Source organism: Fringilla coelebs (assembly GCF_963513975.1).
Source record: "Fringilla coelebs genome assembly, chromosome: 21".
In the NCBI taxonomy this organism is placed as follows: Eukaryota; Metazoa; Chordata; class Aves; order Passeriformes; family Fringillidae; genus Fringilla; species Fringilla coelebs.
In genome coordinates, this window is record NC_140047.1 from 8,074,967 (window position 1) to 8,094,594 (window position 19,628).

At 46.9% G+C, this 19,628-nt stretch overlaps 1 protein-coding gene across 7 annotated transcripts in view; it reads right to left on the reverse strand.

Moving 5' to 3' along the window:
- RAPGEF1 (Rap guanine nucleotide exchange factor 1) overlaps positions 1-19,628 on the reverse strand; it is an 84,407-nt gene that overhangs the window by 24,757 nt on the left and 40,022 nt on the right. For 5 of the 7 annotated variants that reach the window (XM_084219479.1, XM_084219478.1, XM_084219475.1 and 2 more), the window contains 7 exons: positions 16,661-16,749; positions 16,126-16,278; positions 14,633-14,756; positions 13,211-13,394; positions 12,139-12,654; positions 5,764-5,966; positions 3,195-3,353 (listed from right to left, as the gene is read on the reverse strand). In XM_084219479.1, coding sequence (XP_084075605.1) covers positions 3,195-3,353; positions 5,764-5,966; positions 12,139-12,654; positions 13,211-13,394; positions 14,633-14,756; positions 16,126-16,278; positions 16,661-16,749 — 1,428 coding nt within the window. The remainder of the gene's footprint in view (positions 1-3,194; positions 3,354-5,763; positions 5,967-12,138; positions 12,655-13,210; positions 13,395-14,632; positions 14,757-16,125; positions 16,279-16,660; positions 16,750-19,628) is intronic. The other 2 variants (XM_084219476.1, XM_084219481.1) reach the window with 2 other exon arrangements.

Here is a 19,628-nt window from a genome sequence, read left to right on the forward strand (position 1 = left end):
TTTCTGTAGGAGACATATAATTTCAGGAGCTCTGATAGCCACTGCTGCTACCTGGGTACACAAGAGGCCAAGTGCTCAGCTGGCAGTGTCTGAAAGGTGTGCCCTCCCTGGCACTGCCTCCCTCACTGGGGCTGGAGGTAGCTAATGCTGATTTTTGCCAGGTTCATTTTTCACCAGTGCTCACTTGAGTGCCCTTTCTCTAGGGAGAGAGGAGAAATGAAGACAAGAGGATATGAGGAGCAGAGCAGAATGCTGAAGTGCTCCTGGTGCAGCTCGTGGCATCCCTTGAGTGAAACCTCCCAGGGCAGATGCAGGAGAGGCTCTGCTCCCTCCAGGGCTGATGGAGGGTGTCACCCTGGGAGGGATCCAAAGCCCCACAGCTGTTTCACATCTCTGTCTTATTAGGGATAGGGGAAACAGGATAAACTGTGGTTATGGTATGACATGGGTCAGCTATGATGTATGTAAGGACATTGGTATTCTGCAGCTCAAAGAGACGCTTTCATAGTGAAAATCTCATTTTTGGCTGTGAAAAAATAGACCAGATAATGAGAAACTATGAAATTATCCTAATTTAAAGGTACTAATGGAAAAATCACCATTTTTAATTCAGCTTATTTCATTTGACAGTGCCCTGTCTCATTGCTCTCATTGCTCCTCGTGCTCCAGCCAATTATTTTATCCCTCACCAAATCCTTGCAAAAATGAGTAAGGATTTCTTAATGAAGTTTTAACATTTCTTAAAATAATATATTCACAGTAATGTAGTCCAAAGTAAGATGAGAATGGGTCAGAGCAATTTAATAGGTAGTAACCATTTAATCCAACAAGGACACTTTTTAAAATCAAAGTGCCCACGTATTTTTAGAACATTATAGAATCATATTTATAGCCTCCCAATTAAATCAAAAATAGTCAAGCACTTTTATCTAGTCCTACAGTTCCATGTTTTGCTTGCAAAGACCACTACCAAGTAAGAGAACTGTACAATTCAGGACTTTTACTTCAGATTTTAGAACTGTTTACCACAAATTGATGCAAAGACTAACCTTGCCACCCCTCAGCCTTTTCATCTGTGCAGCAAAGCTGTGATACTGCTCTCTCTCACACAAGTGGAAGCCAAAAGCTTTCATTCATGGCTTGTGAAGTAGCTCTACTTGTAAAGCACTTGAATACTTTCTTCTTCTTTGGACCAGTGATTATCACTGATTTTTAAAGAATGAGTAAGTGCTGAAATGGGAAGACAGCAGTGGCACAGTGGGAGGATACTGTTTTCAAACATTTAATATTAAACTAATTGAACACTTCGGAATCTTCTCAAGTCTTGTCTGATAATTTCCTCTCCAGAAGAAGCCTAATTTACTAAACATCCAGGTCACTGTCAAAAAATAGTGTATTCTCAGTTCTCATCACATGGCAATCAGAGCATAACCACATAGTTTTACATGAAAATGAGCCCCACACTGATGAGCTGGTGGAATCCCATGGTTGAGTTTAATTCCATCATATTAACACTTTGTTATTACTACCATTTAATTTAAGCAGCTGATCAGAGACTTAAGCAGTGCTCTAACACTATTTTGATTTAAATGATTTCCAGCTCCTCCTGCCTTTTTCTCTTCAGGCTGCTCACAAGTGCTGTAGGAGAGAGAACCCTGCTCATCCATCAGCAAATCATACAAGCAAACTGAGCTGGTTTGGGACCATGGAGACGTGAAGGGAAGCAGACAGGCAAAAATAAGATTGAAGATCTAGCAGAGGCTGTTTTCTAGAAAAAATAAATTAAGGAGCTGCAGCCCTTGTTCCACATCTTTGACTAAATCCATGGATTTTGGGGACAGCATCTTGTTATTTCTCCCAAGGCCAGGCTCACACAGCAGCCTTTAATTGACTCATCCACATCACTGGCATCATGCAATGGGACAAAAAGGCTTTGCAGCTCCAGCGTGCAGCCTGGGGCACACAGAGGTCACAGGAGTGTGCCCGGGGAACAGTCCCCTGCCACAAATGTAGCATGGAAAGAAAGCTACACCTCCCCTGGCTACACCTGGTGAGAGCTACACCTGGTGAGAGCTACACCTGGTGAGAGTTACACCTGGTGAGAGCTACACCCGGTGAGAGCTACACTGGGTGAGAGTTACACCTCGTAAGAGCTACACCCGGTGAGAGCTACACCCGGTGAGAGCCACACCCGGTGAGAGCCACACCCGGTGAGAGCTACACCTGGTGAGAGCCACACCCGGTGAGAGTTACACCCGGTGAGAGCCACACCCAGTGAGAGCCACACCCGGTGAGAGCTACACCCGGTGAGAGCCACACCCGGTGAGAGCCACACCCGGTGAGAGCTACACCCGGTGAGAGCCACACCTGGTGAGAGTTACACCCGGTGAGAGCTACACCCGGTGAGAGTTACACCTGGTGAGAGCCACACCCGGTGAGAGCCACACCTGGTGAGAGTTACACCTGGTGAGAGCCACACCCGGTGAGAGCTACACCTGGTGAGAGTTACACCTGGTGAGAGCCACACCCGGTGAGAGCTACACCCGGTGAGAGCCACACCCGGTGAGAGCCACACCCGGTGAGAGTTACACCTGGTGAGAGCCACACCCGGTGAGAGCCACACCCAGTGAGAGCCACACCCAGTGAGAGTTACACTTGGTCAGAGCCACACCTGGTGAGAGCTACACCCGGTGAGAGCCACACCTGGTGAGAGCTACACCCAGTGAGAGTTACACTTGGTCAGAGCCACACCTGGTGAGAGCCACACCCGGTGAGAGCCACACCCGGTGAGAGCCACACCCAGTGAGAGCCACACCCGGTGAGAGCCACACCCAGTGAGAGTTACACTTGGTCAGAGCCACACCTGGTGAGAGCCACACCTGGTGAGAGCTACACCCGGTGAGAGCCACACCCAGTGAGAGCCACACCCAGTGAGAGCTACACCCAGTGAGAGTTACACTTGGTCAGAGCCACACCCGGTGAGAGTTACACCTGATGAGAGCCACACCCGGTGAGAGCTACACCTGGTCGGAGCCACACCTGGTCAGAGCTACACACCGCTTCTCCCACCTGGCTGGTGACTACAGGAGTTCTAAGCCCCCTAAGGAGCCTCCAGGTTCAGCTGAGAGGGCAAGCAGAGAGCTGGCAGAGCAGGGCTCAGCAGTCAGACCGTACCCACGTGTTGCAGAACTCACCGAGTGCACAGGGAAGGAGCTGTGCCGGCTGAGAAAGGAGTTAGAGACTGACATAGTGAGGCCCTGAGTGGCACCGCAGTCCTCGGGGCTGAAGGGCACTTTAGGTTGCTGGACACAGTAGGAGACAGAAGAGAAAGAAGAGGCAGCATAGGAGGCCTGCTGAGGAAGGGGGAGAAAGCAGGAGACACAAGACACAGAGAAAGAGAGCACAGAAAAGGCGATGAATAAAGGGCAAGAAATGCTAACTGTAAAACAATGCATATAATGGCTGGCTAAACAAACAGCTATTCATACAGCTCATCAGAGCCAGACACACCAATATGCCTTTCTTGAGCTCAAGAGGCACGACAAAAATCACAATTTAAATCTTCTTTGTTTCACAAATCCCTTAAAAGGTGAACTCCTGCCTCCCCCTCCCTGCTCACCCTGCACAGCTGCTGTTGCTGGCACAGACAAGCTGCTCCTCGCTGCCCTTTTGTCCCCTGGCCGTGGGGACAGACACCCAAAGGAGGAACTGGCTCTAAGCACACAATTCTTGCACATTACTGCTTTTTTTCTGGCAACCTGCAGATTGAGAATTTGGCCTCTCCAGTGTGAGCCATGGATCCTCACTGGTACTGCTGTGAGACTGGGTGACAGTGACATCCTGCCATTTCTCTGTCCAGTCCAAAATTATAATCATTTGCACAAGAGGCAGCTATTACACCCTAAGTGCCAAATCCTGGCAAGGAATTTCTCTTGAATTTCCCTATGGTAAGGAGACTGAGGGAGGATAAGGTATATTCAGGCTTTCTCAGACTTGTTGAATAAAACATACAATGTAAACACACAATCTTATTTTTGATTAAGATCTGAAGTTGTCAAGAAAGGACTTCCTCATTATTATATTACAGAAGAGTCCATCCAGCAAAACTTGTTGCTGCTAGAGCAGCTGATGCCCATTTGATTAGCCAAATCAAAATCTCCCAGGGCAGCAGGAGCAGAGGAACAAGAGTCTGGTGGCTTTTACAGGGACTGTTGGATAAGCCATCACCTGCTTGCACCTCTTTCCTAACGGAGGGATGAAGGGTGGGAGGCTGCACTTGAAGAAACCTTTGCTTCAGGGGAACTGCAAGCAACACCTTGATGGTATCAGCTTGTAAAATGACAAGAATGGCCAGCAGGCAAAGCAGTGACATCCTGGCTGTCCAGAAAATTATTAAAGGGAAGCAAAGAAATGTTTTGCTTCAGCAATCAAACTGAGGACAGGAGCAGAATTTCCCTTCTGCACAATGGCTGCAGTAAATCTGTGCTTTGCAAACTCTGATCATGACTGTGCAGTTCAAGGCACCTCTAGAAACATCCCTGAAGTGCAGCCACCTCCAGGAGGGAAAGGCAGGCAAGGGACTGCAAGGTACAAGTGACAGTGCAAGGGGACACTGATGGGGACCACAGACCCTGGAGAACTGCCTGATCCTCCAGAGATGAGTCCTGTAGACTCTTTAGTATCACTGCAAAGCAAATGGGATGGCAGCATTTAAAGTCTTGTCCCCACCAAGAATTAATAATAATAATAATATTCAGCTCAGCTTAGCCAAAAATGTCACTTTATCTTTTAAGGACTCTCCTTGCATCACAGGAATGTAAAAAGTAACACTCTGGGACAGTCAAACTTTAAGAAGAAATATTGGAAGAGTCACCCTCACGTGGCTCTGTTCCCACATTTCCTCCAATTTTGTTAATGCCATGGCCAATTTCAGTAAGCTCTATCAGAACAAAATATTTTTTTTTAACAGAACAAATAAGATAATGAATATAAACAAAATACCTTAAGTTGGAGTTGGGAAAAAAAAAAAAAAAGAAAGCAAAAAGAAATGAAAGGAAAACGCTTAAAAGGAAATGGGACAAAATCCCACTCTGCAATGAGGTCAGAAACAAAACTGCTGCTGCCATCAGTGAGGTCAGGATTTCATTCCCCACGTGGAAAATGGCCCTTTCTGGGCTGTCAAACCCACCACCCACACATGGGGATGTGGAAACAGCCTGGGGGGCCAGCAGAACACTGAGGAACAGGTAAAATCCTGACTCACACAAGGAACTAACGTGAAGGAAACGTGCAGAGTGAAGCAGGGGCTGTACCAAAGGTCTGTGCACAATAACAGAACAGCAGTTATTCTGTTCAAACAGTTCCTATTGGTGGCATCTCTGACAACAGCTTCAAAACAGCAGTGGGAACAACAGTGCAGCAATCTCTTGAAAATAGTGTTGCTCAGTGTGTCAAAATCTTCCAAGCAGTTGTTACACAAGCCTGGCACAGATTCAGCCCTGCCATGTGCAAGACAAACGTTTCATTTTTAGGGCATTTTAGGACTTTCAAAGCTTATAGGGAACGGTCTGAACGTGGGGTTGGAAAGCAGCAAAAATTCACAGAATGCAAAATGCCTAAAGCCACGTTCACAAGCTGCCAAGGAGCAAGATGTGGTAACACCAGTGAGACATCCTCCCACCAGCTCTGCCTGCCAGAACCAGGAGCAGGAAGAGCAGAGCTGTCCCTGGTGGCCCTGCCAGGTGTCCCTGAGGTGTCACTCACCAGCTGCCTCTGCTTGGGTGGGAGAGCAGGAGGAGGTGGCAGATCTTGAGAGGAGTCTAAGCTGATAAAGGAGTCATTGATCCCATAGACTTCCCTGAGGTACTTGTTCTTCTTCTGGTAGATGTGCTCGTTCTGAGGGGTCTGGTAGAACATGGAGGGCTGTGGCTCTGAGTAGTCTTCCACAAACTGCATGTAGGCCATCACTGCAAGGCAAAGAGAGGTGACACTCACTGTCCTGCTCTGCAAACCCAGATATCCATCCTGCACACAGCAAACACCATCCCAGGCCACAAACACAGCTCTGCAACCAGTGAGGTCTCCAAACAGCAACTTGAGAAGTGTCATTGAGATGCTTAGCCCAAATCCTCACATAATCCATGGCAATTCTGAGAATATTCCTCAACAGCTCATGTCCAAAGTCACCAAAAAAACCCAGCATTGTGTCAGTTTGCTTTTTAGGAGTGTAACAGTGCAACCCTGACAATAAATCTGTAATAATTTGTGTGCCTACAGCAAGTGTCATGTCTGCAGTCAGCAAGATTTCTAGAACCAGGAGGCACACAGTGCTTCTGCATTCTAGCAAGCTGATAAAACTGTTATCAGAGAACACCTACCTGGGAGACTGGGTGTGCCTCTCCCTCAGCTCTTTAAATGCCACTGCCAATCCTGGTACAAAACACTTACAAAACATTTCTAAAAGTGCCACTGACCATGTGTTCCTACCTCCTCAGCTCAAATCCAACATCCTTTCCTCCCATCCCTTTTTAAAGCAACTTACCATCTCCAATTTTCAAACTCAACTGATTCACAAGCTTTTGTGAGATGTGGCTCAATAGAAATGTTAAATAGGATCAAACCATGTCTAGAGGACCTTTCCAACTGTACAATATTCCTTCCAAAATCTATTAAAAAACCCACACAGGTGAGCCTAGGCAGCTTTGACAGAGGATTAGTTACTGCTGCAATATTTTAGTGTTGCAGGGGGAGGATGACATTCAGTGCCATGGAGAGACTACTACAAACCCACCCCCATTATTAAGGATCAGAACTGTACTGAATAATGCAAAACAAAGGAAGAACCCCTTTCTGTACACCTGAGAGCAGGAGAAACAGATGTATTTGAGTGTCATGGGAAGGACTAACCCAGGCCTTTTGTAAACAAACTGTCACGCATGAGGCACTGTGATCATCCCTCCCTTCCTCCTGATAAACAAGCAGTTGTTACTTTTTGTAAATCTGGTCATTTGGTGGCCATTTTTCATCTTCTGCTGGCATTTCAGCTGTACAGCTGAAAGCAGTGGATGACTTCAGTGAAAGCTATAAATACAATGCAGGATTGCTCACGATGGAGTTGGTTCCCACACTGGCTGCAAGGCAAAGTCCTCTGTTCACCTGCCAAGGCAGACCCCTGGGCCAGCCTTTAAACAGGATACAGGAAGGAGCTGCTTTGCACCTGTCTTGGGCACCTTTTTTCAGATTTCCTCTAACATTTTAAACTCCATTTAGAAACGGAGCTAACACAGCTGCCCATCCCAAAAAGAATTATAACCCTCTTCCAAAAAATAGAATAAAGAAAAAAAGAAATAATGAAAAAAAAAACAGGTTGGAGCAATGGGAGCACAGGAAATGGAGCTGATGGACTTCAGTCCTGACCGGTAACACCTGCTGTCCCCATCCTGTGACCCCACAGTGCTGCCAGTGCACAACCTGTTCATGTCCTGCAGTACAGCCAGTCCTGCACAGCTCTGCCAAAGCTGCTGCACTTCTGACCTCCAGCTCTCCCTGCCACCTGAGCCTTGCTCCTCTTGCTCCCTCAGACTCCCTGCTCCTTCCCAGCACCACCTCACAGTGAAAAGAAGCATGTTCTGGAATTACTGTCTCATTTGGGATCATGGTGCAGGAAGTACAGAATTGCTAAAATAATCTTTTCAGCTATCAGTGATTCGGTTGGCTAAGGTGCTCCTGTGCCCTGGAAAATGCCCTGGTATCATACAACAACTTCAGGGGACAAGATCTAAAGGAGGCTTATGAAAGACATTTCTCTAGCAGCAAAACAAGGACTGAGGATCAGGAGTCCTTGTGGAAGTGCAGAGGACAGGAGCTTGAGGGAAGGACCACATTTTGAGAGCTCATCAACTGAGCAGGACAAAAGCCAAGGAGGCAGGCCTGGCAGTGCTGGCATGATGCAGCAGACACTGCTGAATCCAGATCAACCCTTGGGGTTGAGTCACCTACAAAAGCAGCTCAGCTTCATGAACACCCAGATCTGCAGACTCCACTGGGGATCCATAGCTGTGAGCTCCTGGAACAGCACCAAACTCTGCAATGGCACCACAGCTCGGAAGTGTTGGTGAAAAGGGCATCACATCAGACACTTGTGTAAAATCAAATCACTGCAGCTCAGGGCAGTGAGCCTGAAAGCTCAATCTGCCTTAACTCAATCTGCAAGGGAATAATGAAGAGCTCTTTTATCTCAGCTCTTTATGGGGCTAATGCATCCCATTGTCACGGCAGCTCCCCTGCCTGGCTTGTTCTGACTAGTCCTGGGCAGGTGAGCATGTCTCTGCCTCTACTTTGTCATCTTTGTTTTCAGGCAAAGTGAAAAACAGTTGGGATGGTGAAATACAAACCTGGCACTGCAGAGTGCAAATCAAAACAGGCATCATTAAAATCCTGCCAATCTTGAACAGGAGAGTAAGAGAGCAAGAGCACTCCCATGACTCCTGATTGCAAAGGGTCTCCTCTCCTCCTCTCCACTGTGGTTTTTAACAAGGCAGAAATTTAAAAGCAGATGGGAAATTACATCAGCAGCTCAGCTCAGGCTGCACGCCCTGCAGCAACTGTGCAGAGGGAGGGAAGGGGGCTGCAACTCCCCAGTGAGCAGCTGGGGTGGAGTGACAGTCTCAAGGCAGCACCCCAGGAGAAAAGGAGGCGTGAGAGAGAAACCTCTCCCACCACATGCCCAGTTTATGTCAGTTCTTAACCCAGACAGAAAATATGTGAAATTTAAAAAACCATGTCATCTCAGACTGAGGCTAGAACACCTTCCCAGCAATCTGCTTGCAGTGCCTTGACTGTCATTTCTGAAGGAGCTAAAGCTGCTCAGGGATTTCCAGCACACACCACCTCTGCCCATATGGCAGAAGGCACAGGTATTGCTCTCCCAGCTCTCCTGGAAGCAACACTCATCTGCAGGAGAGGACCAGGGGCTGCTGGAGTCCAAAGGGGTTATTAGCAGATGATCAGCACTAAGGCACACCTGCAATAAGGTGAGGCACACCAGCATCCCCCTGGGGGGCTCCCTGACAGCCCAGCCCGACCCTGGGCTCTGCACAGGCACAACAGATTGGTGTGCATGGGCAAGAGCCAAAATAATGGACATTCTTAAGCTATACCACACAGCACCTCACTGGAGAAATGAAGGTCAATGAGGCAGTGGCTGCTGTCACCTCTGGGAGGAGAGCTGCTCCTCACAGAGCTGGCATTATCCGCTGGCTGAGCCCAGCCTGCTCTCAGCGTGGCTCCTGCAGTTAAATACCAGCTGCTCACTGGGCACCAGGCTGTGTTTTGTTCCCACTGACAGGGAGGGAAATGTGAATAAGTGCCTCACCAGTAGTTTCCAAGCTGTTTGGGGAAAGGATCTTGTTATTTCTGACTCTGGGCTCTTAATGGCAGAAGCTGTTCCGTGTCTGTGTCTTGTTCAGCAGGATGCTGGTGCTCAAGCAGAAGTCTGGAGTAATTTGCCCTTAGCACAGTAACATGTGCTCTTACAGCACAGTAAAATAACCATAACTCATGCCAGACTAAAAGCCCTAACACTCCTCTGTGTAAATTATACAGAAGTCAACTCTTGGAGGTCCCTCTGAGCACAGCTCACAGCAATACACAAGGTTAACTCAAGCAGATCTTCTGTGTATTCCCAATAAAACCATCAGGGTCTCTGCTGCAACACTTACTGCCAGCTACCAAAAGATGACCCACAACACAGGCACTACAACCCAGTCCTATCTGTGTTTTTTTTTTAACAAACCCATGCATCTCTGCATCTCCTCCAGATCCCAGGAGCTTGCTGAGGTTGTGGAAGCAGCCCTGTGTGATTATACAAGAATATCTACATGCATCAGCCTCTGGGCAAAAAATATCCTGGGTGTCATCACAGTGCCTGAGTAATGTTTGACTGGCCTTTTAAATGCTGAAAAAGTAAAACTAGCAACCACAAATCCACGGTGTGATATACTGGTGAGTAAAAACAACATAAAACAAGTTCTCAGTGTCACACAAATGGAATTAAAAAATTAAAATTTAAAAAAAAAATTGCAGTGGTCAGGTATCAGCCCCAGGACTACCTAAAAGTTTTGCAGCAAGGATGCTTTATCAAATCATCAGAGTTGACAACACATTAGGTAACAGCTCCTGCCTCTCCTAACAATGCAATCTGATCAATACTCCCAAAATTTCTGATAGAGTCAGATTACAATTAACTCTAATCCAACATCAAAGGAAATTCACACAAGGTCTTGGTACTGAGGTTAAAGTTGTGCTCAAGCAATAGTGCAGATTGCTTTTAAACTTGTTGTCAACTCTTTGGCATCTTGTGTGATACCAGAAAACAAAGACATGGGGCTTAAAGACACAAGCAAAGAGCTCAGATCTCTCTTTCAGATGTCAAACTTCCTTTTACCCAAGATTTATCCAGGAATCTCCCCTCCACTGCAGCTGCCCCCGTGCACAGAGGTGCATTTCCCTGCATCCATCCCAGCCTGAGTGGGGTCACAGCCATCCCTCATTACCAACAGCAGGTCCACAAGGATCTGACCCTGCACTAACCTGCTCTGTATCACAGCCCCTGGCAGCTCACACTTCAGCAGAGGATTTTGAACAGCACAAGCTGTAACACCTTTGCCTGTGCCCATTTGCTTCCTCTCTGTTGTCCACAAACAACCATCTCAGCCTCTTTTTTAGCTGATTTTAGTGTCTTTAACTGCTTGATTGCCAGAGAGGAGCAAAAGAGATTTCCTGCATATGAGGACACTTGGATGACCCTCACTTTCAGGTTGGGTCAAGCCTTGTGCTCTGAGTAAAATCCCCGAGGGTTACTCATGTGGGCTGGTCACTCAGGGATAATGGAAATGCTTTTAGACAATGCCTATTTTTAAAGAAATGACTGGCAGGGGGCACTGCACAGGAATGGAGAGAATACACCCTGACACCACACACCCCTCTTACTCCCACCTTATCCATAGAATTGTAGCATCTTAGACTGGTTTGGGTTGGAAGGGACCTTAAAGAATCCAGTTTCAACCCCTCTGCCACAGACAGGGACACCTTCCACTAGGCCAGGTTGCTCAGAGTGCCATCCAGCCTGTCCTGGAACACCTCCAGGGACAGAGAGTCCAGTCCACAACCTCTCTGGACAAAAATTATTCTCAGTGAGAAGTCTATAAACTGCAGAAAGGAGCCAGAAGGCCAACTCAGCTCTTTGAAATCAGCTCTTCTCTTGGGCTGCCAGCCATGCAATGCAATGCTCTTCCTCCAGATCTTGTATACATTACCTCCTCATGCAACACACAGCTGCAAAGCCAGCCAGTGACCAGTAAACCAATATCTGCTGGATCTCACTGTGCAGTCCACAGCCTTCCCTGGCAGAGCACTGTGGCTGCCTCTCTGGCAAGAGGTTTCACATTTTTCAGCCATGAACATTAAGGAAATCAGAGGAAGGTTGTGAGTTTGAGATGCGGTCAGCCCTGGTGTGCCAGGAGTCTAGCTGGAGACAGGAGCCTTTGCTTTTAGAGGCTGCTTGTTTTAATGATGTGGGAAATTCTCAGGCATCCAAAGGAAATGAGATCCTGTAGCAAAACAGCAGTGCTGGAGTCTAGTTAATAGTGTTGTCTTGCACAGCTATGTGGGTGACTGTGCTCCTATTGCCAAGTAACTGCTCTGGCAAGGCTGGGTTTTGGATAGAAAATCAGTCCTTTCCCCGAGCTCCTGGAGAGGACCCAACTCTCCCCTGCAGTGGGAAAACAAAATTGGGGAAGGGAGGAGGAAACTGACTTCAAAAGGGAGAATAGAGCAGAAAGATCTGCAAGGCAGAGTGCCTCAAAGACTCACATTCAGGTGAACAGAGAAGTAACATGGTCTCACCACAGTAATGAAGATGCTGTATGATTCCCCTGGGCCTGGATCAATCTTGGCCCCAGGGATCACTCCCTGCCCACCACAGCACTGAGATTTGCCCTCCATGTCTCTGACATTGACCAACTGCTTTTGACACTCAGACTCAAATAAGAGCATCACCACGATCACCACTCCTTAGCGATGATCAGAAGCACGACAACTGCAAGGTAAAAAATAAACCCCAAACAGAAACTTGCTTACTGTGTTTGTTTTTCTTCTCTGGCAGAGGTGGCGGCTTTTCTGGGTCACTGTTGGAATCTGGAGCAGCAAAATCAGCAATGAATTCCACTGGTGCTGAAGAGTTTCCTTGCTGGAAAGGCAGAACAGCAGCAAAGGGCGTGAAGGGCATGGAGGGGACAACGACGGCGCTCTGCAGGTCATCCTCGGAGATGTTGTCGTACTGGGACGGGTGCCTCTCGTAGGACACCCTGCAGCCTGAGCTGTCTGAGGTCTGGGAGGCTGCACTCCTCCTCTTCTTCTCTGGTAAAGCTGGGGGAGTCTCTGTTGGCTGTGCTGCTCCCGAGAGGCTGCAGAGTTCCAGTGGAGGAGAGGTGCCCTGCGGGAGCTGGAAAGTGTGTCCATGGAAAGGGGAGCCAGACTCGCCCAAGGACTCTGGCAGTGGGCTGAGGATGCTGGGCCCCTGAGGAGGTATCTGATCAGTGTTGGAGAGGTCCTGCTGCAGGAATTCATAGTCTGGATCATAGTGATCTGATTGATCTGGGTAGACAGAGGATGATGTATTAGTTTCTCTCTTTTACTCTTTAGCCCTTCTCAGTTCTGTCCCTCCCAATCTATCAGTTAATTAATCAGTTCATTTTAATCAGAGTGGAACTTCTTGCAGCTGGGACCATCTTTTTACACCGTCTGTAACATCCAGACTTCATATAACTCATAATTAATTCTTTACACTAGCAAACAAATAACAAATATTCAATAGGCAGACATCTGCAGACATAATTTGTGTCGTATTTATATTTTTATTTTCTTTCCTAGCATGTAGAAACAACACTGCTTTAGTCTACCAGGACTGTAATTTCTGCAGACAGGGCTGAAATGAAGAAAACATTCCACTTGAGAGCTGAATTGAGTTTGAGAACCATCACCTACAGCAAGGGAAACACATCCCCCTGGGCTTTTTCCTCTCTGACACAGCAGCTCTGCACCGAGCTGCCAGCAGTGACTCCAAGGCAGCATCTGCAAGCGCAGTGCATCGAGTCCATCACCTCCTGCACAGAGCTCCCAGGGCAGGGCAGGGCCCCAGCACCCCTCTTACCCAGGGTTTCACAGCTGGTGTTGCGGGAGCACTGCCCGCTGTCGCGGTCCAGGGAGGAGAGCTGCTCGTCAGACTTGCTCAGTTTGCCGATGCTGCTGCACGGAGAGAGCCGAGGAGACTCCCCCCCGTAGGAGTGGCTTCCACCTGACAACCTCCTCTGGGCATAGCAGTCAACATCAAAATCCTTCAGGAAAAAAATAAAAAAAAATTAAAACCATCAAATCACCATCACTCTTGGCAGCTCAGAGTGAGGAAGATGCAGCTCGAGGAGCAAAGAGCTGCCAGGAGGGGAGAGGATCACTGCTGCTGGCCCTCTCGAAGCTCAGGGAGAACACAGAAACCCTCTGATGTGGTTAACAGCCCATGCCAGGGAGCTCTGTGTGCTCTTGATTTCAGGCAGGGGTTGCTGTGGCCCACACTGTACTTTACAGATGCTGAGAAGATGACCAAGTCCTTCACAGCTTCCTGTGTCTGTGCCTGTCCCCACACTGAGACGAGGGAATGACACTGCAAGATCTCTCATGACATACCTGGGCCTGGAGCAAATACTTGCTTACCTCAGGTGCACACAAAGGGAAAATAAACTACAGTGAGACACAACTTTCTGTGCCTATGGCTATGGTCCTATTTCAGAAATCACCTCAAGCTCATTAACCTGTGAGCAAACCCCTCACTATTCCCACTCCCTCAGAACCACTTCAGTGTGACTGTAGTTTCAACTGAAGAGTGGCCACAGCTTCATCTGAGTCAGCCAAATGACTGTAGAGGCTCCCTAAGCCAGAGCTGAGGCTTTGGGGAGGAGGACAAGATTTGATTTTTGTGCAATTTGATATGATTCAGGTCCTCACTGCTGAGCTAGTAAGTTCCTGAATGGGTGAAGCAAACCCAGCCATTTACAACCTCATAAACCCCAGACAAGCACAAGAGATGGAATGTGATTAACACACACACAACTTTCCCATTTTTCTACCAGAAAATGCACAATTTTCCCCAAAGCACCAGCAGTGGTCAGAGCAGTAGCTCAAACTACTGCTTGAGTTAAAAGATGTTTTAAATTGTGACTGGATGAAGACAGAGCTCTCATCTCAGAGTAAACCCTGGTGAGATCTCAGGGAGCTCAGCCAGCTGCTGTCCCCTGATCTATTGGGCATGGCAACACTCAGCCACTCCCATCCTCACACTCTGCCACCCCTCAAGGCAACGAAGTTTGTAGCAATTTGTTAATTAAACACAACAACACTGTAAAAAATAAAAAAATTAAGCTGCCAACATTATTTATGACACTGCTGTTCCTTCCACTGCCACTCCCACTGCAGGCTGCCTGGGACAAGCAGGGACCTGCAGCTCTCAGCAGCTCCCTGAGCTTTTCCTCCAGCTCCCAGCACATTTCCCTTGGCTTTCACAAAGGGGTTATGCCATTACCTGTCTGTTGATCCCAACAGGTAAACTGGACCCACTGGTAGCTCTGCTCATGGGGGCCACAACAGCCACTCTGGTTGGGGAAGGTGCTGACTGACGTTTTTTAGGGGGCAATGCTGGTGGAGGGCTGCAAGACACAACAGGAATTGACGTTTCCATCATTCTTCCAGAAAAAAAAAAAAAAAAAGATTTTCAGAGGCTTCACAAGCTGTTTTTCAGATGTTTTTCAGAAAGCTTTTGTCAGCCAGGAGCTATTCAGCAAAATGTATCCACTAAGAAAATCGATTTAAGAATACTCTCACAGGTCAGGTAACTCTCCTGTTAAGTCATTTATTTTTTAAGGTTGCTATTTCTCAAACAAAAACAAATGCTGCTGTAAAAAGTATTTTTAATGGAGCTAATTAGCATGGTAATTATTTCTTAATAAAAGCAATGAAAATCCAAATTAAATGTTTTAGTTGACCCAAATATTCTTTCCATTCACAGAAGTCACTCCCCCTCCTCAAACCTTCCAGATCTGGAAAATGCTCAAAGTTTCACAGATTTAAAGGACAGGAAAATTCTCTTTTTTGGTCTTTGCTTTCTTGGTGACCTTCAGAGAACAAAAGGGTCAGAGCTGCTTTCACTGTGCACTGTGAGGGCCCCATATTTTGGCACGAATCTGTGTCAGACCCACACATTTACAGTAATTTGTGAGAGTTTAACCCTTTGACTTTTAGCTTTTGCTTTAATGACACGTAATTCTGGTAGTCATCAAGCCTGAGAAGTTCCCAAGAGCACACATAGACTGTTCTTGGAACATACCACGAAATTTTTATATAACCTTTGAGAATTCATGAAATACACAGAAATGGGATTCTTTTTGTCAGCCACAGCCGCATTTTCAAATTACCACAACACGTATTTTTCACACCAGCCATCAGCACCAGTACTAGAGCAGAAAAACAGCACACACACAAACCTGCAAATTGGGGGTTTTCTTTTCCTTCTCAAAATAGAAGATAGAAACTTTCATGTGGTTACTCTTAGAACAGGGTAAGAACAACCAAGCACAAGGGTTTTTTTCACACACTCTTGGCTTTCACTGTTAAGCTGATAGGCAAAGCTGAACCACCTGGCTGTGCAGGACAGATTGGTGACTGCCCCCTGAGGTTAAAGGAACATTTCCCATGGGATACAGCAGCCCAAGACACTTGCACAGTGTGGAAATCACAGAGTTTTATGTGAGGTTATTATGGATTTATGTGATGCCTCTCATGTGTGGATATCAGGGCATAGCACTATAAAAAGAAGGAAAGGAAGAGATACAAAAAAATAATAAGAGGGACAGAACACAAAGCAGAGTCCAGGAGCAGGGAAAAATTGCTGTGGAGGACTGGAAATTCAAAAGCAACACTAACCCTCCTTTCTTGTGCACATTTTGCAAGATTGTATAAAAACCAACAGGCTGGTAAGAGGCACTGGCGCTCTCTGCTCGGCTGGCTGGGCAGCGTTACCTGTTCTCTGCCACACGAATGCTGGGCAGAGGGGGTTTAGGAGGTGCAACTTCTTCATCCATGGAGTCAGTCAGCAGCTCGTTGGATTGAGCCATGTTAGTTGTTTTGTTGAGGATCTCCATTTCTCGGTCTGTAAGGGGAAGTTCTGATGGGCTGCAACATGCAAAACAAAGATTGTAGATCACAAACCACAGCTGGAACGCAGCCCTGACAGATGCAAACCTATTTTAAATCATGTGCTATCAGACAGACACCTAGAGCAGAAGGCATAATTTGCATCTGCAGGTGGAATTCCATGTCTATGCAGAGCTCAGTGTGCATGTGACACAAAGGTTGTTCCACTGCCAGATTTTGGTGTCTTTCCTATCAGAGCATATTCTCATTTAGTGATCCTACTGAAATGGATGGGGGGGCCACATAAAGAACACTACACCACCCTCTGTGAAGAACAGCTGAATGGTTTAACTCAACTGTCAGCAGTCAGAAATTATCCCTTCTACATCAGTCCTGCCCACAGAAGAAATCAGTGACCCACCTGTCAGATTTACATGCTGGTAAACTGGGTTTAACTGGGCTTGTGGGAGAGGGATGCTCCTGCTTTTCAATCGTGAGTCTGACCAGCTCCTGATGGGTGGAGAGAAGAAAAAGAGAATAATCACTATTTGCTGCATGCTGCACTGAAACATTGCAGAACGCCAAGGGAAGCTACTGCGGTGAACTTTTGGTTATGGTTTAAAGATGGTGTGAACACAGAGAGAGCTGAGCTGGGTTTAAGTCTGGTACAGAGCCACACAAATGATGCAGAACAGCTGCTAAGGAGCAGCCTGCACCCAGAGGAAGTTTTGGCAATATTTGAGTGAAGTTCATTACCCTGACTGCATGGGGATTCTGCACAAACCCACATGTGTGTCTTTTTGCCATGCTTCCTCTTTCCTCAGTCTCACAAATGTGCTCTAGTCCACACAACACCCTAGATAAACTGGCTTTACATACACAGATCTCAGTACAAAACAGTCTTACCCAGTGGAGTACTTCATCTAGCCAAAACCAACATCAAATAATTACTATATATTTTATAAATAAGAATGTATTTGTTTCAAAAAGCAAGTTTTCTGTAAAATGCCCAACCAAAAATTCAACAGAGAACACCTTCATTAAAAGGCCTGCTTCCCCTGAAGCCACCTTTTAACACATTAGCAAGAGAAGACTTAATCATTCAAGAAGCTACTGCAGTGTATCTGTTATAGGCAGATAAGGCTCTGGATAAAGAGATAAGGGCATGATAATCCTGAACTCTAAGTCTGCCAGCAGTCAAAGCAACAATCACTCACACCACAAAGACAGAGAGAACATTTCATGGATGTCTGAGGCTGACAAACAGATCTCCTGCTCACAGACACAAACACATGCCCCTCTTACAGGCAGCCTGGAAAACTGGCAGTGCTTCCTGCCACTGTTGGCTTCCCAGCATATTACACAAAGGAAACTCTAAGGGATCGATTTTAATTTTATTTATTTTAAAGCAGCCTGAAGTACAGTGTCACCATTCCAGGATCATCTTTGTGTCCTTGTCTGTGGAGCTTGGGAACAACTGGCATTGCTCTCTCAGTGCAGTAGCTGCAGCTGGGATGTCATTGCCATCATCCCTCTGAGGAAGGAAATTATTCCAGTTCTGGCACTTTTACATCAGGCTCTACTGAAAGCTGAAATTCCATGGGTTAACACACACACACACACACACACACAACAAGAGGAACAAGGTGCAAACACCATCCAGGTGTCCACCACAGCTGACTTTGGTCTCCATGCTCTACTTACACTCCTGGTGTGAGCTGGTGCTCCAACACAGTTTCACTGTGTTACCCAAAAACTCAGCTCCACAAGCTGTCCTGGAACATCCCACACAGAGGGGAGGAAAAGGGAGCACAAACAAATCCATGGGGATCTCTGTCTCTGGGTGAGGAACAGTGTGTTCTGAGAAGTGTCCTGATGAGTAACATCACTTGACTCTTTTGGCTGCATTTGGCATCATGGGGCTGAGTGATGACTCAATGGATTGCCACCTTTCTGCCCTCTGGACAAAATTCCACTGCTGGAAAGGTTTTTGGAGATCCTCTTGGACCCTGTGGGTGTCTGGGGTAGTGGCCAGCGAGGACTGCAAATGCTCAGGAGCACAATAAGGGAAACAAAATGTATGGGCATTCAAACCAAAAGCCAAAATACTCCTGAACCATCGCCCCGAGAAGGCTATGGAAGGGAAAGTGTAATGTCTCCTTTTCCTGACCTTCCTTCACCACCTTAAACCAAAGCCAGGCCAACCCTGCAGACTCTGGGGGTGGCTGTGCTGCAGCAGTGCTGAGGAGCCCCACTCAGGGCTGAAATGCTCAGGTTTCCTATTTTGCCAATCATGATGGACACACAGTTGTCTACCCCATGGGAATGTGGGTTTAAATGGGAGAAAACCGATCCAATTTGGCTCAAAAGTATCTCCAGAATGATTCAAACCATTGGGACTGAGGGGAAAAAACCCAAAGCACCTTCCAGGGGAGGCACCAATGCATGAACTGCAATTAGCTGAGAGGATCACTTTCCCTTCCAACTTTGACAAATATCACCAGACCCTGAATGTTTCTCCTCTCTGCTATCCCCAAATGAGAACTAGCATTAGGAGATCAAGCCAAAATCCTCAGCATACACACAGAGGTAATGTGCACACAACTGAGCCAGATGCACATTAGGCTATTCCTTATCAGCAAGGCAAGAGATTCCTGCAGCAATAATTAGAGATAATTAAAGCCTCTCTACAAACTATGCTACTTCAGCAAGCTGAAAATTCCACAATGAGATGGATTTTTGAGAAGTTATGTAATCAAACCAAGGATTTTTTTTTCCTGCCTAGCAAAGCCCTAAAACCTGAGATCAAAATATCAAGTAACAGAGGTGAACAAGAGCCTCCTTTATGTTTAATTCTGAAAATAAAGAAGTAAGCATTGAAATGTGGAAGTGGATCTTGTGTGATCTGCCAGAAAAACAACACAGGCTCTGCTGTGGAGAGAAGTGTCCATCTTTCTCAGTTCTGCTTCCACCAAATGTGGCTAGGCCTTTCTAAAATAAACTTTGTTCCTTGCTGTGCAGGAGGTGAAAGCATGCTGCTTCCAAATGCTGACCTCTTGATGGGCAAATACTCTCCCATCTCCCCAGACAGCCTCACATCTGCTCTAAGGCTGACCAGACATGAGCCAGCTCAACTGGAAGGCCAAAATAACTCAGTCTAAAAACAAAGCAGAGACTGATAGAGCCATGGTGCTGAGCAGGGCTCAGCACTGCCAGGACATGCCCATGCTGCTCCCAGGCTGGGCTGGCTCATGAGCAGACATCCAAGACCTTCCTCAGTCCCACAGCTTCCCCCAGTGTGCAGAGGACACAGCTCTGAAAGGCAACAGCTGCCAAGGGTTTAAATATTGCTTGAAGTCAAAGAACAACTCCCAGGTTGTCTGTCCAAG